Source organism: Episyrphus balteatus, chromosome 4 (assembly GCF_945859705.1).
Source record: "Episyrphus balteatus chromosome 4, idEpiBalt1.1, whole genome shotgun sequence".
NCBI classification, from domain to species: Eukaryota; Metazoa; Arthropoda; class Insecta; order Diptera; family Syrphidae; genus Episyrphus; species Episyrphus balteatus.
Window position 1 is genome coordinate 55,755,006 of NC_079137.1, and position 26,801 is coordinate 55,781,806.

The 26,801-nt window shown below is 31.0% G+C and overlaps 2 protein-coding genes across 3 annotated transcripts; one reads left to right on the top strand and one right to left on the bottom strand.

Moving 5' to 3' along the window:
- Nucleotides 1-927: 927 nt before the first annotated feature.
- LOC129918642 (uncharacterized) lies at nucleotides 928-6,675 on the bottom strand. Its single transcript, XM_055999266.1, has 6 exons — nucleotides 6,334-6,675; nucleotides 5,693-6,261; nucleotides 2,069-2,223; nucleotides 1,610-2,011; nucleotides 1,371-1,546; nucleotides 928-1,252 (listed from the first exon to the last, which is right to left on the bottom strand). Exons 1-6 carry the CDS (start codon nucleotides 6,514-6,516, stop codon nucleotides 1,154-1,156), a joined length of 1,584 nt encoding a protein of 527 aa, XP_055855241.1. The 5' UTR covers nucleotides 6,517-6,675; the 3' UTR covers nucleotides 928-1,153.
- Nucleotides 6,676-8,330: 1,655 nt separating this feature from the next.
- On the top strand, nucleotides 8,331-24,957 carry LOC129918263 (membrane-bound transcription factor site-1 protease). Of its 2 annotated transcripts, none has more exons than XM_055998696.1 (6): nucleotides 8,331-9,315; nucleotides 19,065-19,781; nucleotides 19,843-20,695; nucleotides 20,761-21,503; nucleotides 23,030-23,915; nucleotides 24,085-24,957. In XM_055998696.1, the coding sequence occupies exons 1-6, from the start codon at nucleotides 8,872-8,874 to the stop codon at nucleotides 24,468-24,470; spliced, it is 4,029 nt and encodes a 1,342-aa protein (XP_055854671.1). In that variant the 5' UTR covers nucleotides 8,331-8,871; the 3' UTR covers nucleotides 24,471-24,957. The 2 variants fall into 2 exon arrangements, with proteins under 2 accessions (XP_055854671.1, XP_055854672.1); XM_055998697.1 differs by having other exon boundaries at nucleotides 23,030-23,920; nucleotides 24,085-24,214.
- Nucleotides 24,958-26,801: the final 1,844 nt, after the last annotated feature.

The following is a 26,801-nucleotide window of genomic DNA, read 5'->3' on the forward strand; positions in this document are numbered from 1 at the left end:
ACTGTCCAACAATACAATTTTTATTTTAAAATTTTAAGATAACAAATAGAGTTTCATCTAAATATCAAATTATGAATTAAATTGTAGCATAATATTGAAATAAAGAACTGTAAAAGTAAGAAACTAGTGCAAGGAAGGTGTTGTAAAATTTCACATGAACTGTGTCACTGCAAAAAATACAAGTTACCTACTTCAATCTGTTTTTGTTAAACCCTTAGTTTTGGAACAAAAAAATAAAGCAATGGAAAATATTTCTGAGTTGAGTTCATTAGAGTAACGATAGATACTAGAACTAGTGGTCTGGCGGTATTTTTGCTGATCGTTACATGTTCGAGACCAAAATGATTAACTTGTACCAGAATTTTGTACCGTTTTTTTTCTCTGTGTAATTTTTTTTATGTACACAAAGTGCAGAAAAGAACCTGAACAGAGTATTGTCAAGTCAGTGAGTTTTTATTTTATTTATTTTTTTTAATGTTATGCATGAAATTCTCATATATCTTACAATATAGTTTATTGAAGAAGCTACAATCATACAAATTTACTCATAAGACTTTAATTACAAATTAGGTTTGACATAATTATAATCTTTTTAGGACCAATTTTTCAACAGTCAGTTGAGCCTTATTTAAAATTTGTATCTAAGAAAAAATTTTCTTTATGAAATGATAATCCAACTATTGGAAAAACCAGTCCTTACAAAATCTACATAATAATTAATCGAAAAAAGAATTTAGTTTTTTGTTGATTTAGATTATAAACTAAAGAACACTATTCTATTGCACAAAAAGTCAATAATCTAGAAATTCTTATAAAGTCTTAAATAATAATAAGACTGTCTAAACAAAAAAAAAAAGAATAAATCACAAAATATTTATACAACATTGTCATTGTTTTCTACATAATTATATACTAAATAGTAACATTAAAAAAATTTGTTTTAAAAATAGTATAATGTGTGATGTGTAGATTTAGATTACAATTAAGATAAATATTTCATTTAAGAAATTTACATAAACATTTAAAAATAAATAAAATTATAGGTAAAATATACATACTTTTTTACTTTCATTTAAATAACACAAAGTAATAATGATTACGTAATATCTTACGTAATTAGTCCTAATAAGCGTGTCAGAGTGATTCTGTGTATTTATGGATTAGTGTCATCGCGTTCCTTTTCGCGCAGTGGAAATTTAATACTAGGTAAACGATCTTCATTTCCTTCGGTTGGCCACATTTCATAGGCAGCCTGTTGTATGTTGTTTAAAACATTTAATTAAACAAATTTTATTGGCAAGGTTTAGGTTTCTCAAATATCAGAACCGTGAAACCTAAAATAGTTTATAAAATTGATTTATTTTACTTACGGGCTCTTCAATAAACGGTGGACCCATTGGTGGTAATTGTTGCGTTGGCAAAGATTGCTGCTGTTGCAGACCGAATGGACGAGGTGCAGGTCGACATGAAAGAAGTTGGATAGCTTCAGCTAAGCCATCTTGACTGCTGACAGCATTTTGCCACATTGAATCCTTGACAAATGAATCTAAATAAAACAAAATACAGAAATAAAAAACAAAAATTAAATAAATATTATATTTTGATTTACCGGGAGTAGTGCTAGGACTTCTTTCTGAACTAGCTTTAGATGCTGGAACTGCCAGTTTCGAGGTTGGCATTATGCGTGTTTGATGCCAAGTGACAGTGTTCTTATCAGTCTTAGATGCTTCCCATGGCATTGACCAACGACGCATTTGACTCTCAGCATCGATTGCCGATTCTCCACTGCGTACTTCACCAGCAGCTGCTTCGGACCAGCGGCGTTGTCCATTGAGTGGAAATAGTGGAAAATTGAGTGGTGATTTGGAACCACGATAGAAGGGCATTTTCATTCCGAGAAGTGTTCCTGGATTTGGTAAAGGACCACGAACATTGTCTAGAAAGCCCTGAATTGGGCTAGGGCCACGAATTTCTTGATGCGGTGATGCTCCTCGAGTTTGATCCATGCCAGCTGTATAAATTAATATTATACAAAAGTATTTAAAATTGTAACTTTATTTTGCTTTACCATAAACATGTTCGGATGAAGCATGGGTGGAACCGGAGCCAAACATTGTGCCACGAATATCAGTTGCAGTAGGTCCTCGAAAAGCTTCTGTTTTTGGATGTATCATTGGCCCGAAATGGGGAGAAGGAGTCTGTGATCTCCCATCAGAAGGGAGGCTATAAACAAAAATTAATTACCGTATTATAATTCGTTGGTCGCTCTCATCTGAAAAGTCTTCAAAAATTTTACAAAGTTTTACACCGAATAGTTTAAGGATTATTCGGGTTTCTTGATAATTCCGAATAGTAAATATACAGCTATAGCTTGCAGTACAATTTGTAGATTTGCCAAATTTTATTTTAAAAGCTACAGATGCTTTCAATTCAGCCAACTGTATTCAGTAATCAGCAAATGAATAATGTGTTCTGGACGGTGTTTTACCGCTCTGTTCACGAAAATAGGTGTATCGTGTACCCCCCACTGAGTATTCCGTATTTTTTATTTTTAAAATTCGAGGATCATTAATTTATTTAGAGGTTTTTATTTTGTATCACAAAAATTATACTTTGAAAAAAATCAATAAAATTTTTTCATACCCTGCGTCTCAAGAGAATATGTAACTTTTGAATGGCTAACTTTATATTATGATATCACAAATGAATGAGCGAAAAAAATCAAATGGTTTGAAAAATAAGTTACGGATACGCCACAGTGACCGCTTAACTTTAAACTTTAGATATAGATAAATTAAATATAGATTGCCAATTAATTGTAATTGATCCTTAGTGTCAATAAGCTAAAACTGAAAATACAGCGGTTAAAAGCTAATGTTAAATCGGTTAAAACCTAATGTGAAATAACAAGGCACTTAAAAGCTTGGCAGTCAAAAGAAAAACTTAGTCAACTATGTTTTATTTTTTAACTGCAACACTATTTGAAAACTACTCTTTTTTTTAAACAAATCACCAATATACATCTGTCCTAATTATAATTTCTGCTTCACTTAAAAAAAAAAAAACGTTTGTTTTTGGTCAATAAGGTGTCTTATATTCTTGCTGAACAATCTAACACGACCACAATAAAAGTTCAATTCCCGTGAGAATATTATTGTTTTTCCATAGCAAATATAAAAACTGAAAAAGACTTGTACTATGGCAAATGTGCCACGAATGGGCTGCACTAAAAGAGGACATTCTGGAAACCCAAAAATAAATTCGTTAAAAAAGAAGAATTCGTAAGAAGCTCGGAGAAAGCAATTTTTGATTTGAGAAGATTGAAATTCGCAAAAGAAAAGCATACCATTTCTTTTTTCTATTGAAATATCAGATAAAAAAATGCGATAAATTTCAACAAGTGAATGCCATTCGACATATTGAAAAATATGTACTTTGAAAATAATAGACTTCCAATCTGACTTTCGAAAAGCGTGTGAAAGTGCCTGCAACTTTAATCTAACAAACTGGAAGGGAAGTGTTTCAGAACGAAAATTTGTTTATAGTGTTTTCTTAGAAACAATTGATTGATCAATTTAATTAAGTAAATTGAAAAAAATTATGGAATTAAAAACATTGAACCTAACTGGTTTTAGACTAATCTCGATAAATAGAATGCTTTAAGTGAAAGTATGTATATGAACATTTTTCAAAACCAAAATATGTAGACCTGGGAGTTCTTCCAAAAGTATATAAATAACACTTGTTTAAATTTCAATGTCAATCTAATAATTGAAAACGGTGCAGGGAAATAATTCCACAGGAATCTGCTCCACATGTGAATTTATTCCACTTCCAGTGGGAATCTATTACACTTTTTGAAGTGGAATAAATTCTCACCGTGGAAGAGAATTTATTACACCTATTTTTTTTGTGGAATTATTACCCACCAAAACTGTGGAAAATAGATTAATTTCTGAATATTTTAAGAACCATTTGAATTCATATTAATCAATACTTTATGTATACGAAAATAGAAGGTTTAGTTTAAAAAAAAAATATTTTATTTTTATAAAACGACGTTGTATTCTTTTTCAAAACAAACGATTATAGAGTTTTTCCTTCAACTGAAGTTGCTTGGACGGGATTCTTAATAATGTAACTACATCTTGTGGATATAAGTAAGCAATTACATATGTATATTGATAATGATGTTATGAAATAATGCCAATTAAAATAAGGCCAACATTAGAACCGAAGCGGAAAAAAAATTTCTCACATGAGAATCACACCTCAAAATTGATTCTCCCGTGGTCAAAATTTTTTCCGCTTCGCGTTTGGGTTGTGAAATTTGAGTAGATTCTCATGTGAGAAATTTTTTTTCCGCTTCGCTTTCAACCAATTTATTACAAGAGAGGTTTATATGTTTTTGATCATTAAGTTATCATTATTTGTCCGCTTTGTTTGTAAGATATTTCTTCAAATCACGCGAACTGAAAACTATGAGACTTGAAAGAAATCTTTTTAATAAATTCCCAGTTTATATTATATTTTCCCAGATCGAATTGGAAGGAGCTCTACTATTCTTTATGCCATGAAAATTGTTTTATAAACTGAAGGTACTATCCATTTCCGAAAAAACTCATTTTTTTTTAGATTGCACATACAATACAAACATAAAGTTAAATCGTTCTCCACAATGACAAGAAATAAATCACCAAAATAGAAGGTGAAGTTATTTCCCAATTAAAAGTGCAATAAATTCTCACTCGTGGCGGGAATTTATTCCATTTCAAAAAGTGGAACAGATTCCCACATGAGGTGGAATAAATTTTCATGTGGAGCAGATTCCCGTGGAATTATTTAACTGCACCATTGAAAACCAAATCATAGAAAAAGTTAATAAAATTACTTGGCAAACATAGAAAACTTATATTTGAAAGTCTTATTAAATATGTGCCCATGATTATGAAAGTGGACCAAGTCACTTTTTGTATAGTTTAAAGAAAAACTTATATAATAATTTTCTTATAACGATTTAATTATATTTCTTTTATGAAATCACTAGAGGAGCAATAAAGAAGTTAATTTACTGCGATTTCGCTTTCAAATAAACTTTACCCCTTAAATAATAATTATTTTAAGGCTAGATTTGAGGCCATTTTTAGGAGTGACTTAGTCCATTTTCATAATTAAGGGCACAATTGATCGATCAATTTAATTAAGTAAATTGAAAAAAATTATAGAATTAAAAACATTGAACTTAACTGGTTTTAGACTAATCTCGAAAAATAGAATGCTTTAAGTGAAAGTAAATGCACATTTTTCAAAACCATAGTACGTAGACCTGGGAGTTCCTCCAAAAGTATATAAATAACACTTGTTTAAATTTCAATGTCAATCTAATAATTGAAAACCAAATCATAGAAAAAGTTAATAAAATTACTTGGCATTATATTACATAGAAAACTTATATTTGATAGTCTTATTGAACATAATTTACATACATGAAAAAAAAAGTTCAAAAAAAGATAATGTAGGTTACTTAAAAAGAATCAGGAGAGATATAACGATGTTATCAGCTATTAAGAATTATAATGTCATTGTTAAAAAATAAATGTTATTGAACCTATAAACTCCTTAAAAAACTGACTAACCAGTAGTATTTCCTATTTTATTCCTAAATTAAAAAAAAAATTGTATATATACCCACCTTGGTTTTTGATGTATCATAGCACATTCCTGGTCATGTGCAAAGCCCACCGGTGCCTGACATACAAAACAGCACATCAACGATGAAAAAGCATCATAACTGGCGGCACAAAATTGATGTTGAATATTAATCATTGTTTGAGCGTTCTCTAGAATAATCTGTTGATTATGATCACGAGTTCTTTGATGATCTTGAGTTTGAGCTTCTTGTTGTTGTTGCAACGGTAAAGGTGTAGATTGTTGTATTCCCGAAACCGTTGCTTCAGCGCCACCTGCAAAAGTAGTTGCAATCGGTCCCAAAGGAGGTGGAGAAATGAAATCTTGTAAAACAGAAACTATGTGTGATTTAACGGTGGAGGTGGCAACTGCAGTAGCTCGAGCTAAATCGTCCCAAGGACCTGTAAATTGAGTTGAAGTTGATGAAGATGTAGATCCTGGTTGAGGTTGTTGTTGTTGGCCAATTGAACTAGTTTGTTGTTGTTGTTGTTCAATACTTTGATGACCCCACTGTTCTAATGCTGATAGAGTTTGTGCCAAACGGTATCCCGAAGCACATAAATTGTTCAAGACCTTTTTTGATGAACAAAAAATCACAAAGCAAATAAAAAAGAATGTATGTATAAATAACGGACTAAAACCAACCTGCAAATAATTCAACCATGCTCCTAAACATTCACTAACGGCAGTTTTAGCGGAATTTGATGCAGTACTAGAACTAGTCGATGGAGAAATCGAAGAACCGCTAGAACAAGACAGGGCGCCTGAACCCAACGAACTGCGAGGCGTGATTATTGGATGAGGTGGATTTTCGTCTGGATCACTCATGGTTTTTACTTTGTTGTTTTTTTTATAGATAATACTTAATACACACACAAATATAGTTTAATTAATGGGCATTATTTATTAAAATAATTATTTTTTTTTTCTTTTGTATGCTAGCTAGCTGCCTAGGAAGGAAAAAGGTATTTTTATTTTTTTGTTGTTTACTAGTGTCGAAAAATGACAATTGTTGATCGCCTCTTTATAGGGTGGTACAAAATTTTTAAATGGTATAATAATTAGGGTGTGAACAAATTGGAATTATGCACAAAAAGAAAATTGCTAAACCTAGATGTAGGCATTAACGGTAATTGTTTTGGGTCAAACAAAGTGCCATAGGGCCAATTCTAAAAACGTGGCTCATCCTCAGTTAAATGTTTGAACTAGGTTCAACTCATTTGCAGTGTTGTGCAATCGAAGTTCAGGTTTTTACCCACTACTGAGCGCACTATTAGAAGTTACCCATACCGATTTTGGATTGTAAGCTATATGGTTCAGCCCTACAACGCACCACATCTTATCTATAGTAAATATTGAAGAATGAATGAAGCCATGATATTATATACAAAAAGTTCCTTAAAAAATCGTTTCTTCTTTCGATGAAAAAAGGCATAACTACAACGATGTTTCAAAAACAATTTTTGTAGTTTTTCTAGAAAGGTGCTAAAAAGAAATACAAAATGTACTTTTGTAAATTTCCCACAAAAAGTGGCCATTGTATGTTAACCTAAATGCTATAATTTTTGTTTTGTAAACATGAGGGGTATTCACGATCTGGTGCAACAGGCCTAGTAAAAAAGTAAAATTTTATTTTTTTACAATAGATCGTAAACGCCCCTCTTCATATCTATAGTAAATATTGAAGCATGAATGATGTTTTTTTTCCTCCACCGTTGCTTCTTCTTTTTTTCCATTTTTTATAATTTAATTCTTTGTTTTGTTCGGGTTAATTAATTTTCACAAATTATTTTACATCAAAAGAAACTAAATTATGGGACATGAGTAGCGACAACCATTATAAACAGAATAAAAAAGACAAACTGCTTATCATGGGCGACGCGACGACGGTGAGCTGCCATCTGTCAAAAATAATTTTACTCCATTGTATTTTTATTTTGCAATAGGGTTAGGGTATAGCAAAAGTGCAAGACCATTGTAAAATTTCAATCCATATATTTTGTTGTTGTAGTGTTGTAAGATTTTACACTTTTGCACTTTTGCAATGATACTAGACCAGTTGCATCGGATCGTGAATACCCCTATTAATTTATTTAAAGTTTAACACCACTAAAACGAGATAAATAAAAAAAAAAAAAAAAAAACAGAAGAAAAAAGCCACACCGCCATGTTTGTTTACGTTTTACGAAGTGCGAAAGGAACAAATAAGGAAAAACAGAGAAAGCACTACCTTTCGACAACCGATGTCACTCGTTAAAAATTTCCTTTTTTCGCCGTCTAAAGTTATACCGCTAGTAGAGCTAGAAAGAAGTGGAATCAATTTTTTTCAATATGTGTACGGAAAAGTCGAACGACTAGCAGTCCATATATAGTAGGTCAATGTTGAAAACAGTTCAACCTTTGAGTGAATCGCTGAGCGACGACCATCAACTTCATTCTGTGCGACTTCAATACAATTTTTGTCGCTGAGCTACTCATTCTGTTCAGTTCTTAAAGATTTAATTTTCCAACATTACTGTACTAGTACTTCCATTATACCAATCATTTGACATATCAAAATAAACAAAAAACATATTTATCTCTTTTCCTCTTCCAATGAGAATTTCCAATTGACATTCTCCGTCTCCAACTTTTTTTTTAATCAAGAAGAAGTGGCAAAAAGTAGTAAAATATATCAGTGCTCTATTTATAAACCACGAATTTAATAAAAAAAATATAAATAAATTGATAAACAAAGTGAATTTTTTTCTAAAAAAAATAGTAAACAACTTAATTTTATATATTTTACAAAAGATAAACAACAATAAAACGCATCAATAATGTTTAGATAAACAAGAGAAATCAATTTCAAAAAAGCCACCGTCAAAAAGATAAAGACCTCAAACAAGAAAGTGCGTCCATGTTTTGAACAAAAAAAAAGTTTCCTTTTTTTCTTTCAAAAGAATATCAAATTTAGAAAAAAGGACAAAAAAACAATTAAAATTCAAAGAAGAGAAAACAATGTGCTAATTTGTTTAAACGCAATGAATAAATTCCGGGAAAAACAATCTACTTTGTTAATTATTTATACATTCTTTGGAATTTTACATCGATAAGACAAGACAACGCGATTAACAATATTAGGAGTGTCGTTGTGTCTCATCTGCACACACTGCTCCTTTTCCTGCCTAAGAAACGTCGACTATGGTCTCTGTTTGTTCCAAATCCCACCAGCAGCCTCCAAAGCACCACTGCAACCTCTTCCACAAGCTTTATCAAATTCATTCACTTGCCGCTTTATTTGTTTTGTTTATTATATCGGCCGTTGTAAGTACGTCGAGTGAAAATCATCATCTTCACAATACAATTGGTGCCTCGAATTCAAGACAACAACAAAATCAATTTAATCGACAACAGCAACAAAATGCAGTAGAAGATGTGAATGAAGACGTTCCATTCTCGTCGGCTGGTGGTGGGTCTGCCGGTCCGACAAATTGTTGCAATGATACAACGAATAAAGCCGCTCATCGATTTGAAGTTAAATTCAGCACCAAAGTTGTACAAAATGAATATATTGTGGCGTTTAATAATTATTATAAATCAACTGCTAGAGAAAACTATTTGAAGGCAGCACTTAATTATTCAAATGTAAGTTTGTTGTTAGTTGATAGAGTTTATGAACCTTCTTCTTCTTCTTTTTCTTCTTAATTCTTTTTCATTGGGTAATAAATTATTATGAACTTGTTTTTACTTTTTTGCAAAGAATATATTCTTTGTCAGATGTGCGAATTTAGCACAAATAGTCCAGACAAAATAGACATACAAAAATGGAAACCCAGAAATAATTCGCATAGAGCTGAAAATTGGTACACAGTATTTAAAGTTTGTTAAAAGTAAAAACTTTACTTTTAAAGATGTTTCAATGCTCCTGTACCAATTTCACTGTGTTCGAAAATGGAACTTTTTTTTCCGACAGAGGGCTCTCATGTCTACTAAAGATAATTCGAGTATGCTGAACACGATGGCGTACTCAGTTTTTCTGGATTAGGTCAAATAAGAAAGATTTTTGCGTTTGAAATTTTGTTTGCACATGCCAAAAATGAGGGTATAAAACACACCATATATTTTCTAATTTTTAATTTTTTATCGATGTAAAATGACGAAAAATCTATTTTTTGAGAAGTATTAAAAGAATTTATCGAAAAAAAATCTGTCGAATGACATTTGAAATCATTATTTTATGGTAAAAAAACGTCGATTTTTCTTCAATTTTTCTTGTATTTTTCGTTTTACTTAAATTAAAATGCAGCACTCGGTGGCAACAATTTGATCTTGTGTTTCGAGATAGAATATGGCTTTGTTTACAAATACGAATAGGTAGAACCTACCTACCTACCTACAATATTGGTTAAGCTTAAGAGTAAAAAAGTAGCAGTAAAACCATATTTTTTTCTCAAATTTTTAGTTTATAAAATAAAAAAATTACAAAATGTTTTAATGCAATACATAATGTAGGGGAAGTGGGGGCAAAATCGTTTTCTTACTATGTTGTATGACAAAAAATAAAACTGGCAAAACTTGCAATATGAAAAAAGGGGCTTTTGGTACGATCGGCCATGTCTGAAAGTATGAGCAAGTTTTTTTGAAACTCCGAAAAAGTTACGGCAACTTTTGTGATTTTTCAACAAATCATTACAGTTTATGTTAAAAGTAAGTTGCACTTTTAACAGTGAGATAGTTAAAGTTTTTAACTTATTCTTTTTTACAATGAAAGTTGGATATTCAAGAGTATTTTTTTGTGAAAGAGTGAATCCCAAAGGATTGAACCTTAAGAAAAAAAATAGTTTTTGAACTTAAAAAAAATTTAAATAAAAATATTGATACCATGCCTGATTTTGTAATTAAATATCTACATCTACATATGTATAATATTCCAGAGTACTAACACATAAAAGGTGTGTACAAAAAAATTTTTGAATTTTCGTATAAATTTGTACCTTTATAGTTAAAAAATTTAATAAAAGGGAAAAAAAAGTCGACGCTTTTTGCCATAATAATGATTTAAAATGTCATTCGACAGACTTCTTTTACGTATAATCCTTGCAAAAAATAGATTTTCCATCATTTTACATCGATACAAAATCAAGAATTGGAAAATATATGGTGTTTTATACCCTCATTTTTGGCATGTGCAAACAAAATTTCAAACGCAAAAATCTTTCTTATTTGACCTAATCCAGAAAAACTGAGTACGCCATCGTGTTCAGCATACTCGAATTATCTTTAGTAGACATGAGAGCCCTCTGTCGGTTTTTTGAACTATCACAATGAAAATTTTCATTTACTTTTTTTTTTTTTTTATTTTTTTATTTATTGCGTTAAGGACTAACGTTAAACACTTATTATATATCTTAAAACTAGTACATTTTAAATTTACATTACATTCTCGTATTAAAAAAGATTTGTTTGAATTTTATACTTTTAAAATTATCATTAACAGAAGAGATCATAAAGTAATATTTATTGTATACTGAAATCAACTGATTAAGAGGACTATATAATCCATAATTTACTCTACTGAAAGATGGATATAAAGGTATTTGTCTTCTTATGTTAGCTTGGCTAAAACTGAAATGTAAACGATCCAAAGTTGATGGCGATGTTATAGAACCGTTTATTATTTTAATGATGTAACAAAGCTGTAAGTATTCTCTATGCTTTGAGAGTAGAGGGAGATTTAGTAGCATAACTCTTTGATTGTAGGGAGGTAGTGAGATTTGGGGGACCATGGTAGAAAACGGAGAGAAAATCGCATAAATCTTCTCTGAATGCCTTCTATTCTGTCAATATGTATTTACGATTAAAAGACATAATACGCGTATTTTCGCATATTATTTTCTCTGAAACCTAATATCTTCTAAACGACGGCAAATACAAATGAACACCCTTAAACTTTTGTTGTAAAACATCGTTGTCTAGAAAATAAATTGCAAATATTTTTCAAAAACCGTGTTTTTGAAGAGTTAAATTGGAAAAACCGTAACTTTTTATTTTTGTCCAAAACGATATTTTTGATATTATGCATACCACTCTTTTAAGTTTATTGTCTTCAAAGGATAAGTGTTACTAAATTAAATCAAGCAATTTTTTCAAAAACAAAGCCTATAAAATGACTTAAAAGTAGAGCTCTTGATTTTGACCGGGTAATACCCGTCCTCACAAATACCCGGGTACCCGGGTACCCGAGTTTTCGGGTATTACTCGAGTACCCGGGTATTCGGGTACCCGGGTAGTTCGGGTACCCGGGTACCCGGTAGTTTCATGTATTATAATACCCGAGTACCCGGGTACCCGGGTACAATAAAGCCATTTGTTTGTTTTATTTGGAAGTGTTTGATTTAAGAGTATTAGGGCCATGGGATCTATGATGGTTGGAAAATTTTTTTTTTACCAAAAACCAAAAATGATTGGTATATTCTAAGCTACAATTTAAGGCACTAACATTAGGTGTGTTTTTTTGTTTATCTATATAGATTTTGTGCAAAAAAACGACATCGGGATTTTTGAAATCCATGCAAACATTTGGCACCACTGTACATATACTTTGGCAGCTGTCTGTCAAAAAAGTTGCTGTTGTTTTTTTTTGTATTTAACTTCGAAGTGGGAAGGCCATTACATCCATGTTAGATACAAAAAAAAATTTTCACAAGAAAACAAAAACCATTTGTATGGCCATGGCATCCATGTTGGATTCAAAAAATTTTTTTTTTACAAAAAACCAAAAATCATTGGAATATTCTTAGCTACATTTTAAGCCCATAACCATTAACATTAGTTGCGTCGTTCTTGTGGTATAAGCGTTTGAAGGTAGCCACATTGATTTTTTTTCGATTTTGAAAAAATCAAAAGTGGAAACTTTTTTATTTTTATTTCTAAGTTTTCGAAAAAACTGTGGTAATTTTATATATATATTTGTTCAACAATCTTATCAGGATCATTTTAAGACTTTGATCTGGAAAATGCATTGCGTATATCTCGAAATATTAACATTTCAATACAACCATGTCAAACAAATTTTTGATTATTTTTTTCTATGGGAGCTTTTTTCAAACCTCATTTTCTCCGCTTTTTTTTTGAATTAATATTTTGGAAAATTTTTATGGAAATCTATAAAAATCAAAATAAACAAAATGAAAGGTATCTTTCCACACGGCAAGGACCTTCTCCGGTGGGCATAGTTCGGCCACCCAAAGGAATGGAGACGATGCGGATGTTGCGTCTTTTGATTTTTGCTAGTAAACCAATTTAAAACTCTTTTTGACGACGATTCTTCGCTTTGACTAGAGAACTGTTTTGAGTTAAATTTTTGCCTTCAATCTTATACCTATGGTGTGTTATTTACCGTTTAAAATGCTCAGTATTAACAATTTTCCTAACAAATCCTTTTTTTTTCTTTTGATACCCGAGTACCCGGGTACCCGGGTATTCGGGTAACTAAACAACCGGGTACCCGGGTACCCGAACTACCCGGCTACCCGAATACCCGGGTACCCGGGTACTCGAGTAATACCCGAAAACTCGGGTACCCGGGTACTCGGGCGAGTACTCGGGTATCCGGGTATCAAGAGCTCTACTTAAAAGCATTATTTAAAAAATTCATATAATCCAGTCAAATAAGGGTTTAACCTCGGAATGAATGTTAGTAGAAATTTTTTTTGCTCAATATCTTCCTTTTGCCATTCTATAACATATCTCAAAAGTCTAGAAAAATCTCATGTCCGCTTGTCGCGATTTCAAGGTCAAATCGCGAAATGGAGATTTTCAAAATTAGCAGAAATAGGCTATGGTATTATATACACATATGATACATGATGTCAAGGTATTTTTTAATGCTGATTCCAAAAAATCTAAAATCAAGACAATCTGACGTCTCTGGAAAAAGTTATACCTGTTTTTCATCTGTCAACTCATATTATTATAACAGTTGCAAACTTACTGCCGAAAAACCCTTAAAAGTTATGGTAGATGAACCAAATTTTGCATGAAGATTTTAGAATCCATCATTATTAAAAATCAAAACAATCCATTACAAAAAATATATACACCTACGAAATAATGGTATTTTTTGATGGAGGGGCAAATTTTAGGATATGCACTAAAGAAGATTCTTGTTCATCTTAGGAATAAGTGCTAATAGGCTAATTTTTTCATTTTAATCTTTGTTTGGATATTCTTTAACTACCCTCAAAAATCTAAAAAAATCTCATGTCCGCAAGTCCTAATTTTCTTGGTTTGAAGATAAGGTGCAGATTTTAAAAAATCAATAAGAAAAGTTTAAATTTTTATATGTATACCAACATAAGCGACATGATTTAAAGGTATTTTTTAACACTTATTCCAACAAAACTCACAAACAAGTCAACCTGACCATCCCTGAAAAGTAATGCACCTTATTCATGTTGATCTGACACAAATATCTGAAGTGTAGTTTTTCAATTTTTTAAAATCTGCACCTTATCTTCAAACCAAGAAAATTAGGACTTGCGGACATGAGATTTTTTTAGATTTTTGAGGGTAGTTAAAGAATATCCAAACAAAGATTAAAATGAAAAAATTAGCCTATTAGCACTTATTCCTAAGATGAACAAGAATCTTCTTTAGTGCATATCCTAAAATTTGCCCCTCCATCAAAAAATACCATTATTTCGTAGGTGTATATATTTTTTGTAATGGATTGTTTTGATTTTTAATAATGATGGATTCTAAAATCTTCATGCAAAATTTGGTTCATCTACCATAACTTTTAAGGGTTTTTCGGCAGTAAGTTTGCAACTGTTATAATAATATGAGTTGACAGATGAAAAACAGGTATAACTTTTTCCAGAGACGTCAGATTGTCTTGATTTTAGATTTTTTGGAATCAGCATTAAAAAATACCTTGACATCATGTATCATATGTGTATATAATACCATAGCCTATTTCTGCTAATTTTGAAAATCTCCATTTCGCGATTTGACCTTGAAATCGCGACAAGCGGACATGAGATTTTTCTAGACTTTTGAGATATGTTATAGAATGGCAAAAGGAAGATATTGAGCAAAAAAAATTTCTACTAACATTCATTCCGAGATTTACCCCTTTTTTCTCCCTATTTTACTGTATTAATATTTTACGGGCAATTTTAGAATTTTGACTAACAAATTAGCTTAGACCCGTGTATATATAAACAAACAAAAAAGTATTAAATATGTTACTCGGGCTTTTTGATCTGTTATTTTGTATGCAATTAATAAAAACAAATTAATCCATTTTTAAAACTTTTCCCGTCTATTAAGTTTTTTTTTTATAGCTTCCCACGTTTCAAAGTTATGTGTATATAAAAAACCAACATTTTCGACTTTTACCTTGAAAAATTTACTATGCACACATGGGATTTTTGGGTACTTTTGATATTTTATTTTAATCAATGATCCAGAGATCAGAAATAAATCTCAACCTTTTGAAAGGTTCCTTAATAACTCTTATTTGTCGCAATTTTCAATAAAGGTCATAAAATAACCTTTATTTAAAAAAAAAGAAAAATTTCGGTCAAGGTCTGAGAGAAACCTTTATTTTGTATTTTTTTATGTTTCGGTCAACCAGTGAGATTTATCGATGAGAGAAAAAAATAAATCTCATCTGCAAATGTATCAATTCTTAGAGACAGGGGAGTGGTGCCGTATGAAAGCTTATATTCTCAGCTACCCGATAGTGGTATAATCGGGTTTTTGGATTTTTTTCAAAATTCCGAGAAAATCGCGTTTGAAAGTTGGGGTAATTTTTTTTTTCGAAAAATTCCCGAATCTTTGATTGCTCCTGGAAGCTAAACCACTTGAGAGCAATTTTTGGGAGTGATGCCAAATGATAGCTTGTGTCATGGGTCTACGCTTTGCACATTGTCAGATTTAAAAAAAATCATCTTCCATGTTAAACCGCCACATCATGCCTATTTTTTCAGAATCGGGCTTAACTTTTTTTTACCTTTAAGTTCTCCCGGTTTGAGAACGCGTGCACCTACAGGGACGGGAGTGGTACCCAAATGTAGGTTAGAGTCCCCGCTACCTTTTGGCGTTAAGCATTTTTTTTCTTTTTTTTTTTCAAAATTCCGAGATATAGCCGTTTGAAGTTGGGCGGGCGAAAACGCTTCTGGAAGCTGAACGCTTTGACCTAGTTATTAGAACATCGGTCTCCTGAATTATTCGAAATTGCATTGGTTGTACTTGTCGCCCCAGCGACTCAAATCACAGTGGAAAACTCATTTTCGTCTTTAGATTTTACTTTAAACGAAAAGAGATATAATCTTGGGTCTAAAGAACTTTGAGAGTCTATTTAGTTCATACATTATTTAATACATAAACTTAGAAAAAACATCCTTTTCATATTTATTTTTGCAATATAAAGACATTCTTGACATATTCGACATTTTTCTTTGAATTGACCATTTTTGATTTATTTTCAGCGAAAACGGTTAAAGGTTGACCTTTTCCATTTATTTTTTTGTAAAAATGTGAACCGATAACCTTTATTTTTGATTTTTAAAAATAAATCTCAAACCTTAACCGAAACGTATTTCAAGCAATATGGTAACTCTCAGAGAGAAACCAATTGAAAATAAAGGTTGACTGTTATTTCTGATCTCTGCAATGATCTAATGCTTTTGCCAATTTTTAACTCTATGCGAATTATTTCTGGCTTGAATGTCTATTTTGACCGGACTAAAAAGTATCGTTTGTATTCAACGAATTTCATTAGCAACAAATACACATATTTTTGTCTTGTTTCTTTGTTTACTCCTCATACCTATAATATAGAAAACTATCTATCTAATGTATAGATTTAAGAAATGCGAAGTTAAAAGTAATCAATTTTTGCAAAAAAAAAAAAAAACATCAAATGAATGACCCCAGATCTTTATTTCATTTGTAGAATTTAATGGTCTACTTTTTTAACGAATTGTATTTCTTTTACACATTTGTGTATGTTTCGGCGCAATTATGTTATGTGCCTTAGGTTTCTGAGATCATCGCATTATAAGGAATGCTTATTCTTTTTAGAGATTTCTTATAAATTTCCATTTTCGATTCAATTTTTAAATAGGAGTGATTATTATTATTTGAAAATAAGTTGAATCAAAAAACATATGTAATAAAATTCACAATTGCGTTGATCGTATTGATACGATTTATTCTTACTTACGAGGTAAAACAATTACTTATCTATCGGGTGGATAGATATTCAGTAAATAGATAATCTTACTTACTTAGGGTAATCTGTAAAATTTTAATTTTGCTTAGTCAAAACCATAATCAAATTAAGAAAATTAATTTCATCCCTAAATTAAAATTGTATTTCCGATTCACTTGTGAAATCAATGAAAGCACCAAATACTAATGACCCCTTTCTAACCAAACTTGGTATAATTTTCCCTAATGAATGTCCTAACAATACGAGGTAAACAAAATTTATTCATGGTTCCTCCAACATTCCCTTCATTTGTTTAACTTTTTGAAAATCTGAATGAGATTTAATAAAACATATATACATCGTGTTCCAAAAATAATGACTGAAATATGCTGAAAAACTAACTTAAACCCTCTCAGAATTTAGTAACTTGTTCACCGGGAGTCCTTAAGGTTTCCGATAAAATGAATTTTGTGTGAAACTTTCAAGCTCCTAGGCAAAACATAAGATAAATTAAAGTCTGTGATAAGAAATTGTGATAATAGCTCTAAGTTTTTGTTGTAGTGTTTTGTTTAGTTTTTCATGTTAATTTATTAAATTATCTATTTAAAAAATTTTAAATTCAAACAACAATAATAAAAATGGAATAAAATTTAATTTTTCACCACTAAAATCAAATAAAAAATCCCCTGAGGAAGCTGGAAAGAAACCGGCGAAACGTTGGGTAACAAAAAGATGAATTAGTGTTTCATTAATTGCATCCAAAAATAAAGATCATTAAAGCCCAAATAAAACCTACAAAAAAAAAAAAAAAAAAAAAAACATAATTTAATTTTCTGAAAAAATCGCGATTTGTAGTTCGCCCTACAATTGATTCGTTGAGTAAAACTAAAATTTGTTTTTTTATTGCTTAGTAATTAAGCTTTTTTCTAAGTGGTTTAAGTCCACTTTTATAAAAAATGGGTTAATGGTCAATTAAGAAAGATACATATTTCCATCCTCTTATTATTTAAACGAAATCTTATTTTACTTTAAAAATGCAATAAGTAGAACCATGCTTTTCTTGTAAACATGAATTTGATAAGTTTTTATTTTTTTATAATTTCTATTATTCATGAAAGTGATAAAAGTTCATTTGAAGGTGAAAAATCCGTTAATTTTCTTAGAGAATTTTAATAAATTTGATTTCATTTTAAAACATGTTAATAATCTAAAAGACATCACCTGAATTCCCTTACATTTACCTAATTTTTTAAACACTTAAAAACGCAGACCTTTAAATATATCAAAATATGAAAAATTATTTTATACCACTTTTAAATACTTTTAGGCAATCGTAAGAAAGAGTTGAGATACCTTCCTAAAGATTCTAGCAGCTTGAACCCTAAAAACAAGTTCGTGCTTCCCAGTCTTGCATTTTATTTCAATCATTTTTAAACTCTAAATATCTTTACTAATTACTTCTTTTCTATAAAACTCGAAGTCTTGTATTGGATTATTAACATATTGAGGAATGAAACCAGTCTCTTCCATAGGTATGTTTATTACCTCTTTCAGATTGTAATGGTGTATTATGTCTATTACTTGGAATCGCAAGCGGTGCATGGTTGAATTGTTAGAATTCTTAAAGTGGCTTGGAATTTAAATTCAACTGTACTTCGCAAGTTAAAATACAATTTTAATCTATGCCGATGTAAAATACAATGACACCATCAATCCATGACTAATAAAGTAAAAAATCAATGTCAATAGAATTCAAATTCAAATTCAAATAAAGAAATTTTCTGTTAATTGTTTCATTTGATTCAATTATTGTCCTTCACAGAGCAAATTGATTTCAACGACATAATTTCAATCAAAAGATCTTTATTTAGAATTTACTAATTATTGTTTTCAAATGTTTTCCTACATATCAAAGATTTGTTCTATCTTCAATTGATTTAACATGGTGTTCTTTTTAAATTAAAAAAAAAAAATTACTATCTCCAAAGAGCAAGTGTTATCAGTAACTGATACCGTAACAATGAAACCCTTCGTCACACGCTGTACTCGATTGTTTTGTCTATTTTTTTTGTATTTTTTATTTGTTATTTATAAGATAACAATATTTTTAAGAAGTGTACCGAATCAATCTCATAGATACACTTTAATTATTTTTTGTTTTTAATATTTTTAGCTTTATAAATGGAAAATAATTCCCCGATTAAATCCCGCCAGTGATTATCCCAGTGATTTCGATGTTATTTTACTCGAAGAAGATCCAAGTTTATCTGGCTTAGAAGCCCTAAAAGCCCATCCAGCTGTCAAAAGTGTTACACCCCAACGCATGGTACATCGTACCCTCAAATACATACCAATATCAGAAGCTGAACGTCGATCAGAATGGGAAAAATCACAACAAAAAAATAACGAAGTTGACGATGAGGAAGACATTCGTCTTTTGGAGGAATTAATTGAAAGTCTCCCCACGGGCGATATCAAAAGAAAACTCCAACAAGTATTAGAAATTCCATCAGAAAATGTAGCACAACAACAAAATCAAACAGTTAATCAAACCAAAGATGCAATAAATAATCAACAACGCCATGCCAATCGGCGTTTGTTGCGTGCTGTGCCACGACAAATTACATCAATGCTTCGAGCTGATATACTCTGGGGCATGGGCATTACTGGAAAAGGTGTAAAAGTTGCCGTTTTCGATACGGGTTTATCGAAAAATCATCCACATTTTAAGCGTATCAAAGAACGAACCAATTGGACGAATGAAAAATCGCTGGACGATGGTGTAAGTCATGGGACGTTCGTCGCTGGTGTGATTGCCTCGGCAAAAGAATGTTTGGGATTTGCTCCTGATGCTGAATTGCATATTTATCGAGTTTTTACAAATAATCAGGTAACTAGACAAAGTATTAAAAATTTACGTCCAGTTGACTAAATTTTTAAACCATTTTTAGGTGTCCTATACATCGTGGTTTTTGGATGCCTTCAACTATGCCATTTTGAAAAAAATCAACGTCCTCAATTTGAGCATTGGTGGACCGGATTTCTTAGATCATCCATTTGTTGATAAAGTCCTTGAGTTAACAGCCAACAAAGTCATTATGATATCAGCCATTGGCAATGATGGTCCACTCTATGGTACCCTCAACAATCCAGGTGATCAAAGTGATGTGATTGGAGTTGGTGGTATGAATTTCGAAGAAAATATCGCCAAATTCAGTTCACGAGGTATGACAACTTGGGAACTACCTAACGGATATGGTCGTCTAAAACCTGATATTGTCACTTATGGCAGCCAGGTTAAAGGTAGCAATGTTCGTGGAGGTTGTCGTTCACTTTCAGGAACATCTGTAGCCTCGCCGGTTGTTGCTGGAGCTGTAACACTTATTGCCAGTGGAGTTTTGCACAAAATGGATGTTATCAATCCATCATCAATGAAGCAGGCACTTCTTGAGGGCGCCACTCGCTTATCTGATAATAATATGTTTGAGCAAGGTCATGGCAAGTTGAATATTCTGAAGAGTATGAAAATTCTTTCAATGTACACACCAAAGGTGACATTAAGTCCACCATATTTGGATTTTACCGAAGATTATATGTGGCCTTATAGTACCCAATCGTTGTATTATACAAGTTCTCCTGTGATTGCGAATGTAACTATTCTGAATGGAATGGGTGTGACGGGTCGAATAATACATCGACCAACATGGCATCCTTATACGAAGCAAAATGGAAATTTGATAAATGTTTCCATATCTGTTTCGGAAGTTCTGTGGCCATGGTCTGGATGGATGGCTGTTCATATTGGTGAGGTTTTTTTCTGCGTGAATTCTTTTTCTTATATTTTGTTTATTTTTCTCTTCCATTTTTAGTTGTTAACGAAAAAGGTACAAATTTCGAAGGACTAGCTTTAGGTCATATAACATTAACGGTGCAAAGTTTAGCTGGTCCTGAGGAATCTGAAGCTCGCAATAGTACAGTCAGCTTTCCGGTTCGAGTGAAAATCATTCCAAAACCTCCTCGTCATAAGAGAATTCTATGGGATCAATATCATAGTTTACGTTATCCCCCAGGATATTTGCCAAGAGATAATTTAAAAATAAAATCTGATCCACTTGATTGGCGTGCCGATCATATTCACACCAATTTCAAAGACATGTATACACATCTTCGAAATGCTGGCTATTACATTGAGGTGCTAGGTGCCCCCTGTACCTGCTTCAATGCCTCTGATTATGGAACACTGCTTATTGTTGATCCTGAAGAGGAATTCTTTGATGAAGAAATAGCCAAGCTAAAGGATGACATTTACATGCATGAATTGAGTGTGGTTGTGTTCGGAGATTGGTACAATACCACTGTGATGAAGAAAATTAAATTTTTCGATGAAAACACTCGTCAATGGTGGATTCCTGATACGGGAGGAGCAAATGTACCAGCATTGAATGAATTGTTAAGCGAATTTGGTATTGCATTGGGTGATTTTGTTGCAGAAGGTTATTATACGATGGGAGATCATAGTATGTATTATGCTAGTGGATCGACTATTGTTCGTTTTCCAAAAACAAATGGTAGTATTTTAATTGAAGCTGATCTACATGATCAAGGTTTAGAGGTAAGAGTAAAACAAATCTGTTTAGATTGGGGTAATTGATTTCTATTGTTTAGTTTGTAAGCAAAAGGGGTGTTTTTATAAACGTCGGAAATCTGCGTTAGTACAATCATCTCTCTGCTAAGCTACATTAACGAACACACCAACTCTGCAGAACTTTTGGAGGCCTGCTTAAGAATAATTTTCAGGTAGCCACTGAATGTTAACGTTAACGTTAACGTCAAACAAAAACCAAAAATTACCAAGCAATGAGTTTTGTTTAATAAGGGTTGAACAAAAAAATATTTTCTTTTCAGTTCCCGAAAATAAAAGCAAAATTGTAATACACAGAAAAATTGTATAACACAGAAAACTTGTAAGTCATGTTACATTAGATTGACGCAAAAAAAAATACATTCTTCAACTTTTAATGGTGGAACTAAAACAAACAAATCATCGATTTGAAACAAATCAATAAATCATCAATTGAAAAAAATATTTTTAATTATGGTGTTCAAAAAAGTTTTTTTTTTGTGTTAAAAAAAATTGAGTGTAGGTATAGAAAGTTTTTCAAGTGCGGTTTTTGGTATATTAATATTGAATTTATATCAAATTAATCAAATCGATTTTGGTTGAATTCCAAGAGTAAATGTACAATATAGAGCGGAATTCAGAGTCGTTACTCAAGTAAAATTTTTTCTCAAGCACAAGTTGGAGATTAATTTTCTGGGTGTTTGCCCAAGTATTTACTTAAAAATTTCCTCAGTTGGAATTCATAAGCTAAAAGTAAAGAAACCCTTAGGTTTTCTTTACGTAACGAGTAGCTGAGCAAGAGCAAATATTCACTTGAGTAAAACTTTTTACTTGAGTGACGACTGAATTCCGCTCATAGCATTTTTCTGAGCCCCTTAATGCGAAAATGCTCAACTTTAAATAATATCTCATAAAACACGTATTGATAACTTTCTCTTATGTGAAAATAATTTTTTTTTAAACTAATTAAAACAAAAAATTTTGAACCCCCTAATGGCAAATATTTTTTTTCGTCGATAATTTTGTTACATTATTTTTTTTTAATTTCACGAGCCACTGTAGAAGACATTTTTAACCACCCTAATGCGAAAAATTTCAATTTAAAATCATTTTCTCGACAAACAAGATTTAGAAAATTTTCGGTGTCATCCAATTTTTTAAAATAAACATTGTTTGCACCACCCTAATTAACGTTTTTGCTTCCCATTTTTTTTAAGTGAAAACTTTATTTATCTGAGATAACGGTGAAAAGATGTTCTTTTTCTAAACGCGTTATATCTTTTGATCTAGAGCACATAATATGCATCCTGATAATATTTTCGATTTTTTACAAGAAAAATGATTTTTTAAGGTTTCACTTTTACCACGTGTGAATTGCGTTTATGAAAATACCAAAGAATTCCAACTCTCACTTCATTTGCCTACAAACTGGCGTGAGGCTGGACTCAATCTTCCCAATCTAAACAGAATCTGAAATAGTATTCAGAATATAGTTTCTATACAAATTTTGTTTTCAGATTCTAAAAACACAAGATGCAACTCTGAAGGCACGAAAAACCGTTCCTATCCTAGGATTGCTTCAGCTTAATCACGATCTTCACAAACTCTATGCTCCAAGTAATGATTTTCTTCAAACCAGCTTCGAGGAGAATGCCATTGATCAGCCCGAAATCGAATTGGAAGCACAACAAATCGATAAAAATCCAATTCTCAATAAAAGAACTCTCCTCGAAGACACCAATAGCAATAACAAGGAGAATAAAACAAATGAGCATCGTATGCTAAAATTTGACAATAATGAGATTATAAAAAAACTAGAAAAATTTGATGACCTTACAAACGATGTTGACATGGCTCACAATTTAGATACAGGTTTGGCAGAAGATGAAAGCAACGAAAATGACCAAATTTTACCTCAAGATGAAGTACCGGAAGCCAAGGTATCGTCTATAAATAATGAACCAAACATTAAACGAGCTGAAGGACGTATAGCTATTTTTGGTGATTCCAATTGTCTAGACTCGACACATTTGGAAAAACCATGCTATTGGCTATTAGATGCTCTCCTTGAATTCACTATGAATTCTCATGTATCGAATTTACTTCGTGATTTGAATAAAATCAATCAAATAACAATGCCAGAGAAGAGAAAACCATTGCCATCGCGTTTAGCTGGGAGTAATCTTCATCAGTATTCAAAAGTTTTAGATCCCAACAGTCCATCAAAAAAACGTGAAATACCAAAATGTGTACAAATGGATTGGGAACAGCCAATATTTCTCAATTTAACAGCACAGCATGATCTAAAACAGCAGAATGAGCGTATAATGGGGGCAGTTGTAAATCACCAGGAGGATGGTGAGATAAGTGCAAATTTTCTGCGAAAACTTGAAAGCCAAAAAGGTGAGGTACGTAGTGGTTGAGGGTTTTTGTGTTCCTTCAAATTTTTTTTCTTCTTCTTGGGTTTATGCTTTTTTGCTTATCAATTCATTATTTTTATTAATCGCCTAACCACTACTAACAGCAATCATTTTTAAAATATAAGATTGATTTTTTTTTTCTCATTTTTTAGCCATTCTAACACCTGAGGATTTAGATCTTGGATCAGCTGGAGCTGGTACAGGTTGGCGTGGTAAAAAATCTGATAATGCGATGTATGTAGATGATGCCAATAGCAACAACAACAACAACTACAATGATCCACACATGATGCATTTGCGACAAGGTGGAGGTGGACAAAATAGTGCCGGCGTAGTAGGAATCATCAGTAGTAGCAATAAAAACTCAGATGAAGAGACTCTCAGTTATTCATTGTTAGCTTTAGTTATATTAACATTTTTAGTTTTTATATTATTTATAAATTGGTTCAAACGACGAAGATTAAGTAGCGGTGCTAGTGGTAGTAATCGTCCAAATCGCAGTCGACGCTTTTCTTTTTTGGGCAATCTTGGTCTGTAGCAATAAAAAAAATTAATAATTTTACATTTTAATTGAGAATGTGTGGAATCTAAATTATATAAAAAATTCATTTGCATTTTTTTATAATAAAAACATAACAACTTAATGTGATTCATAATTAATTGATTGCTTTTTTTTTTTTTAATGAGATTAAATTCCATTTCTATATTTTATGTTGCTTCATGGAAAAAATGAATATATATTTTTATATTAATTTTTTTTTGTTTTTTATTTTTTTTTTACATAAAAAATAGATAAATCCACACCTTCTTAGAAGTGTGTTTCTGTTATAATAGTTTTATTTAATTTTTAATTTTTTTATTTTTTAAATATCTACACAGGAATTGTTTAGTTAATTTCTTTAAAATACATATTTTTTTATAAAAATTCTACTTTTACGCTGTATTTAAAACAAAACAAAAACAAAAAAAAAATGTGTTTGAGATAAAGTGTCGTTCAAACAACAAAATAAAAGAAACTATTGGAAGTATCGAATATTTGGGAAATTTTGTTTCATTTTATTTGAATTTAAATTTAGAATGACAAACTTCATGATTAAAAAGATCTTTGAATGTTGTGAAATGGTGATAGTTACTGCCATAGAACCATGCATTTTGGGCTGTCGTTTTCGACTATCAAAATTCAACTTTCACCTAAACTAATTCCAATTCCATACCAGTTGTAATATATACATATTAAATTTTTTGTTGCTGACAGTTAAGTTTTCGTAATAGAGAAATATTACACATACGCCCTAGTGAACGTTTGATGAATTCCGAAGGTTCCTTTACGGTTTTACAAGTCCACTTTTACGAGTGTCTACTTAAGTGCAGTTACGATTACGAATATTTCCCCTCCGTTTAGCTGGAAAATTTTCTTAAAACTTGACAGCTTTTAAAATATTATTAAAAACCAACCAAGGAGTGCTATACCAATACAAACTCCATTAAACTAGCAATGCGATTGCCTTCAGGTCCTTACAGGTAAAAAATTGAAAAAAAAAAAAATCCACAGGTGTGTATATAAACACACGAAATTACAATTTTTTACCAATTTAAGCCAGTAATTTGTGTAAAACGTCTAAGAACTTCAATTTGTCATCGAAACCCAAAATAAAATTAATCATTGTCTCTTCGAAAAAAACACCCTTTCACCTAATAAAAACAGTTTATTCTTGCTTTCTATCCCAAATTCAACGTTTCATTAAGGTTGCCCATCATTTTTGTTTTTTTACTAAAAAAAAAACATCCCTTTAACCATGATATTCTTATAGATAATTAAGATTCTTGTTTCTAATCTTAAAACTAATATAATTGCTCAATAGGGTACCACTAATACTACTCTTGTATTACTCATTTTTTCAAATATAGCCATAAAAAAAAATTATACACTTGTTTTATTCGTAAGTCCTATGGGATAGACAACATTTTTAATAAATTTCGTAAGGGTATCTACCATTAACACTGATTTTATCGGACTTATCGCGGATTTTCCCCATTTCCCAAAAAAAAAAAAAAAACACCCTTTAACCTCAAATATTTGTATAGACTGCTTAGATTCTTGGTTTCTGTTATAAATGAAACATTTTTACCAATTTTCATTGGTGTAACATTTTTTCCCAGTTCTTGTGGTAGGTACTAATTCCGAATTTAACCATTTCTTAAAAAAAAAACACCCTTTCACTAAAGATAATTTTATAAACTTTATAGATTGTTAATTCTTCCAACCAAAACTTTTTTACCAAGTTTTAAAAAGTAATAAAATTTAACGGCCATATTTTTCACTAATTTAAAAAATACATCTGGATGTAAAGAAATTGAAATCTCAAAAATAAATCCAAATCCGTAATATTTACTATCACACAGAGAAATAAATTGCACGACTGGGGTCGCACGTACTTGCTCTTATGCTTAAAGTAACTATAATGTTAAAGCTTTTTATTCAAGAAATTAAAAGTTTGATATTTTGAAGAAATTTCATAAGTAGTATAAAAAAATTAAATCCGTTTTTATAATTAATAAAACTCCGTTTTAAATTATCTTAAAAAAAAAAACAAATATGCCATTTCATTTCTTGTATAAAAAGGTATTTTTAGAAAAAAAATTTCGAAAATTGTAGGAGCCGTTTTTTAAAAAAATAATTTTTTATGTATACAAATTTTTTAACATTTTTCAAAAAAAAAGTTGGGATGCCATTTTGAAGAAATAATTAATTTACACATTAAAATTAAATTTCAAAATTTTTCATTGATCCGTTTTCAAAATATTGATTTTTCAAAAAAAAATTTTGAAATATTTTTTAAAAAACCAAAAATGCGTTTTTTGATTAATA